The 6,351-nt window shown below is 43.3% G+C and overlaps 1 protein-coding gene across 1 annotated transcript; it reads right to left on the bottom strand.

Moving 5' to 3' along the window:
• Positions 1-4,140: 4,140 nt before the first annotated feature.
• On the bottom strand, positions 4,141-6,088 carry LOC134466065 (leucine rich adaptor protein 1-like). Its single transcript, XM_063219963.1, has 2 exons — positions 5,879-6,088; positions 4,141-5,587 (listed from the first exon to the last, which is right to left on the bottom strand). The coding sequence occupies exons 1-2, from the start codon at positions 6,074-6,076 to the stop codon at positions 4,985-4,987; spliced, it is 801 nt and encodes a 266-aa protein (XP_063076033.1). The 5' UTR covers positions 6,077-6,088; the 3' UTR covers positions 4,141-4,984.
• Between the last annotated feature and the right edge of the window lie 263 nt (positions 6,089-6,351).

Raw genomic sequence — 6,351 nt, 5'->3', positions numbered from 1 at the left:
AAGTGCTAGATAGATAGATATAGGGGCCTATAGATAGCCTAGCCTACAGTAGATTAGATATGCCTATACTCCTTGTTGAACTTCAAGTAGCTAGATGCTGTATTGAGAAATGAGAAAAGTAAAATAAAAATCAGGAGGCCTAACTGTTTTCAAACATACCAATTTTGAAAAAAAAAAAGTTTTAGGCCACAGAAAGCTCACTGTGTTTGTGATAGAGCCTATCTGATGTAAAAATGTATAGTTTTACATTTTACTTAAATATAAATTCACATGAAAATTATACCGTAAGTAGGGCCCTTCTGTATTGGTGGTGGGGGCCGTATTGTGACACATGGCAAGTCGTATGGGGGGCCCTTTCAGGGACTTGTCCTGGGGCCCTGTGTGCAATTGTTCCGCCACTGCTGCTGATGTGTAAGAGTGTAAGTCAGCTGTGTTGTAGCCTCATGGGTCTACATTCATCCGGGAATACAACAAACCAACTTTTCTGATGACTGTGATCAATCAGCAAAGCTTTATTTTATTTACTCTTACAAGTTTGGTCTGATAGTCATCCCAAGAAATGAAAGAAGGACACACAAACACAGGGAATTTATAAGGCAGAACAATCTTATCACTATGCTTTATTTAGCAAGGGGCCGGAAAGAGGCCCTTAGGCTCCTGAGCTATTTTCTGCATGTTGTCACGTCATGAAAGGGTGTAGCCCATGGACATACTATAAGTGTCTGGTGTATTCTCCCCTACCTTTCGTTCGTTAACAATGGCCCAGGACTTGTCTCTGGATGAGGAACTAATCTGTGCAGTTTGTCGGGACATTTTTGTGGAACCGGTGACTTTGCCATGTGGACACAACTATTGTGAAGAATGCGTGAATCAGTTGAAGCATTCACACAGGACGAATGGAGCATCATCACAGCATTATACGTGTCCACTGTGCTTGGCACCTTGCAATATTGGAATGGACCTAAAGAAGAACATTGTGCTCCACAACATCCTCGAAAAATACCACAGCAAAAGACCAACCAGCCATGTCTGCAGTGTGTGCAAGGGCCAACAGAAACTTCCTGCCGAGAAATCTTGTCTGAATTGTGAGGAATCGTACTGCACGCTACATATTATGCCACACTTTGAGAGCGGCACGCTTCGACAGCACGTACTTGTGAATCCGACATCAAACATAAACAAACTGTGCAAAGCGCATGGAAAGGAGCTTGAGCTGTACTGCCAAACAGACCACACTGCCCTGTGTGTTTACTGTATGCTGCCCTCAGAGGCTAAACACACAGAGGGGCACAGTGTCATCAAACTGTCAGATGCAACACAATATCTTGAGGTAAATTATTTATTGTTGTTATTATCATTTTTGTTTTTGTGGTGTTACCGGTTGCTGAACTTTTTCTTCATGTAAACTGACACTGTTTGGCATTTCCCTGGTTGCTGTTCGTAGGAGACTTGTCAAGTGAAGCTTTCTGGAGTAAGGGGAAGTTTGGAAGAGATCAATGAATGTATGTCACAAATTGTGGACACATCGGCCAGCTCTAAGGTATATGGGTAACCAACACCCAATCTATATTTTGTTATCAGAATTTAATTGTAGAACTGTGTAGGCCTATCCTGTGATGGGCATAAGAACCAGGCCCATCAACAAGGGGACAATCTGGTAGGCTGTCCCAGGCCCAGGGAGTGGGGAGGTTCAGAATTTAGTTCCCATTACATTGCATGTAGTGGGGAGGGGGGCACCCTTTCAAACAATTTTGCCCTGGACCTCGCCAAAGTGGTCAGGAGCCTTTGTATGAACTGAGAAGCATCAGTCTTTGTCTTCCTTGCAGAAAAACCTTGAAAGTCAACAGGAGGCCTTCACATCCTTTCTCAGGAGGATCAAACTATTCCTTGACTTTGAGGAGAGAGCTTGGCAAAACAGATTCTCCGTGGACTTGGTGCAGCAGGGCATGGACCTCAAGCACAAGTCGGAGAGGCTGATGAAGCTACGTGCGAGGCTAGAGGAAGCACAGGAGGACTTGCAACAGGCCATGGCCATCCAAAACCCACTGTTGTTTCTGGAGGTAACATTCACCCATTACTTCTAATAGATACAGTATGCGTGTTGTAGCATATTACATGTTGTTGTAGCATGTTTGGTACATTGTCATACTGTGTGCAATATTATTGTTAAAAAAAGGCACAGAACAGTAATTTAGGGGTCATTATCTTTTATGTGTTGACTAAATTGTCACATTTCCTAAATGAATATTAAAAGATATTGAGTAAGAAAGTGTGACATTGTTACAGTACTGTACATCGAGCACTATATCTATCTCATTGTATCTCCTTCAATATAAAGTAAGTTACCGTGAAATGGTGTTTGCTGTTATAAAACATAGGCAGCATGCCGTACCTAAACTGAAAAGTAGTTCAATTATCAGTTACTATAACATCATTCTCCTCGTATCTGAATTTTAAACCGGAACAATATTAACTGAATTAGTTATGCATGCGTTTGCCTTCTTTTATTTAGTAGGAGTAATGACTCTTAGGCATTTTATTTGATTATTCTTTACTAAATGATAATTATTTTTGTTTCATCCACAGACTTTGAGGAACAGTGAGTGGTAGGTCAATACAATATTTCCTGCATATACCCCTGTGCAAATTCTTGTTCTTGAATGATGTGCAGGTGCAATACAGTTTATTGATGTGTATGCTTGTGAAAGTAAAAAGAGCCCAATTTTATCTTGTTTTGTCATGAGGGGGGACATTTATGAAAGAGGGTATTGCCGTCATATAATGGAAGAAGTGATGGAAGGGAATAGCCGAAAACCTGTGGCCTCTGCAAAAATCACACCACTGTTTGAGATGCTGAAAAAAACATTTTCAGGTAATTTACAAACACACTGTATGTAGGTCCTATGCTCATGCAGGCATTCACACAATTTTTTTTAATGGCAGTGGCTTAGATATTAAGCAAGTTTGCTCAGGTTGATGAGACATTTTTGTAACTACATGTATGTTACATAATGTTGAAGTGTGTATTTAATATTTCGTTCTCAGGTGATGACATCAAGCTAAACCCTCTTTGTGCACATCCCAGTTTGAAGTTGTGTGTTGACAGTGGCTCCCTGTGGCTGCCTGGAAGCACAGTGCCCTCGGCCGCCGGTCCATACTGTGTACTGAGTCGGGACAGCCTCAGTTGTGGCGTGCATCACTGGGAGGTCCAGGTGGAGGACATCCCTAGCTGGACGGTTGGAGTCTCCTACGCACCTGCCCAGGGCAAGGGGTCACGCATTGTGCTGGGCACTGACAAGACCTCCTGGGGCCTGAGCTACTCCCACAGCAGAGGCGATTGCTGTGCTCAACATGGCGGCTACAAGTTCCACTTCGACTATGCCGCAGCCGCAGCCATGCCCAAGCGCATCGGGGTGTTTTTGGATGTGGAGAGTGGCATCCTGTCCTTCTATCATCCCAAGATTCCAGAACACCTTCACACATTCTACTGCCGCCTTGAGGCTCCTGTCTATGCTGCGTTCAGCATCGACCAACATCCAGATGGAGAAGGCCTCAAAAGAATGACGGTCATTAACCCAGAAAAAAATCATTGAATTTGTGTAGATGGCTTTGGACTGTGAGTTACACTGTTTAAGATTGTCTTCGTAGGACCCAAGAGTCAAACTGATTCACGTGACATTCTACAAGCCTTGTATTCAACGGTTTGAAGTCAATAGAGTTGAGATAGAGCCTCAGAACTACCCAAGGTGAAACCGAGTAAGCCACCAATCAGAACACAGCAGTGGATGCCAGAGTGTCATAACCATGGTTTAACACATGTAGAGGCACATTGGTACAAAATCAAGCAGAGTGATTTGCATTTCAATTTGTGTGGATACGTTTTAAATGAAGATGTATTCTTTTCCTTTTTTAACCACAAAACATGCTTAATTTCCTGCATGATAGCGATCAGAATTTTATAGCTTAGAGTTTGATTTCATAAAATGTCTGATTGCCCGGCACAGTCTTTTTCTAAATTAGCACAGTCCTCTATTCTAAGTTAGTTTGTTTAATAAAAATAAAGTAGACACCATGGCAAACTTTTAAGTAATTTTATTACGTGATGTTTCTGGTTTCATAAAATAACAGAAACATCACACATACACAGTGTTATACACCAATTGTATATTTCTATTTTAATGGAAGGACAGAATCTCAAATGCACACTGACTATTTCAGTCCTTCACCTCATTGTCTTGGCTGCAGGTCATCTGTATGACCTTGGCCTTATCTTCAAACATTGCTCACATTTTTCCCTCATCGGGCAATCCACCACTATGAAGGAAGCGTCCGTTAACTGTCAAACACATCAGACTCACAGGGGAGGCGCACAGAGCGAAGAGGTGTTGACCTATTATTACAAGCCTTAGCTCTGTCTTGTCGCATGACTTGTTGCTAGACATGAAATACAGTTAATTCTTACAACGTGCTCCTATTGGAACAAATCATCATGTAAAGCTTCATCTATACATTCATTTAACTGACAAACAGTTGATTGTCTTTACATGCAAATCAACCCCCCTTGTGTGTATTTGAGGGGAGGGAGTTCTTGGCTGGTGAGGTCATTCATGTTGAGCCAAACCATGTGATTCAAACAGCCAAATCCCAAGCCTTGGACATCATACAACATTAAGCACCACAACAACCGCTACAATGGACAAGTGGGTCTGGCACTCCATTCAGGATAAAAGCCACAATCTCTGTAAAAAAGGGAAAACTGAAAATCCATCTTGTTCAAATCAGCTAAGAAGAAACTTGTTTTCCCAGCACTGTACCGCATGCGGCCTGGTATGAAGAAAAAAGTGGCCTTTAAGAAACTGAAACAACAATTTTGTAGTGGACTGAGAAGAGCCTGTGACATTTCTACATTATGTTAGTAGCCAAAATGTATAGAGCTTCTGTTACTTTTCCTGTAGTATGGTGACAGCAGTGAGGAGAAAGGAGGTCAGAGGAAGGTTACGTCATCCTTTGATTCCACCCAACACCAGTGAGTGTCATAACCCAGCAGGGCCTCGCTCTGACCCAGTGAAAGCTCAGTTCCCTCCTCTGCTATCTGACAGCCTCCTTCACACAGGTCACACACTTCACCCTCCACTGTGTTACTTTGTGCTAGCCCACTGGACGGAGCAGACAGTGCTGAGTCTTCCTGGCAATGCCAGGTCCCTTTCTTTGCAGCATTTTGCTCTGGGGCTGCAGGGATCCCATTGTATGGCATAGAGTCTTTAGCATTGGGAAGGGACATTGGAGACCACGCATGGTCGCCAGAGTCCTCAAGTGACGTGGAACAACACTGCGTGGAGCCAGATGCAGAGGGACCGTGTAGTGTTATTTCAGGTGTTGTATGTGAGCAACAGTTGGGTGACTCGACACCTGCGCCGTGGGTCATAAAAGCCACGTCACCTAAACTGGACTGACTTCCCGTCAGGCTCCCTGTGCGACTGGTGAGGGTGCTGCTGCGATCTCCCTGCAGCCACCGCAGCATCTCCATGCCCTCGTGGAGCGTCAAGAACTGGCGCAAGATTTTCACGTCCGCCGAGCGCAGCTGCTCCTGAAGCAAGTGAGAAATGTGTTAGCCAAGTGAGAATGTTAAAGGTAACTAGGAGAGGACATAAATAGACTAATGAACCAACTACAATTCTAAAGAGGGACATTAATGCAAGAGGAGCGCAATTATGCCCAATTACGAATACGCACCGCTGTTTTAGCTACCATCCAATGCCGTTTTTATTTTTGTTATAATTTTTTTTCAGTCAATATAGGGCGAAATAATGGAAATTAATAATGTACGCAGCAGTGCAATATTTAAAGATAACATCAGAATGGACAAGCGGTAACTCACCATCTGAAGTTTGAGGTTCTTAATTTTATCAAGAAGCTCCTCTGGCAGTCCCACTCTCTCATCAGTATCCAAGGCGCGTTCATCACTTGTGTAATCCTCCCTCATGGATCTCAACAAACTCTCTGGGGTTTTCATGCCAAGTTTTGTTTCCAAATCTTTTAATTCAGGACATGCCCCTGAATTTATAACTTCTTCCATAGCCAGAATATCTGTGCCACTTTAAACCACGGATAAATTAATCCTGCTGCCTGGAAGCACAGTCCCTGTTCTTCATGCACGCCCGAAGAAACTTAACTCACTCTCCGCTTTTAAAACGGACGCACGGCATGATTCCTGAACTGTCCACTGCCCCTTGAATACAAATCTGGGCATCTCTTTGGTCAGCTTTGCATTGGTTTGAAATCGTGTTGGACAGACTGCCAGCCACTCGTGGTGCACTGGCTCGACAGGTGGCAGAATATTCTCTTTTAAAC

This window comes from Engraulis encrasicolus, chromosome 16 (assembly GCF_034702125.1).
Source record: "Engraulis encrasicolus isolate BLACKSEA-1 chromosome 16, IST_EnEncr_1.0, whole genome shotgun sequence".
Lineage (NCBI taxonomy): Eukaryota > Metazoa > Chordata > Actinopteri > Clupeiformes > Engraulidae > Engraulis > Engraulis encrasicolus.
The sequence above is the reverse complement of the archived record's forward strand: the minus strand, read 5'-3'. Positions and strand labels throughout refer to the sequence as shown.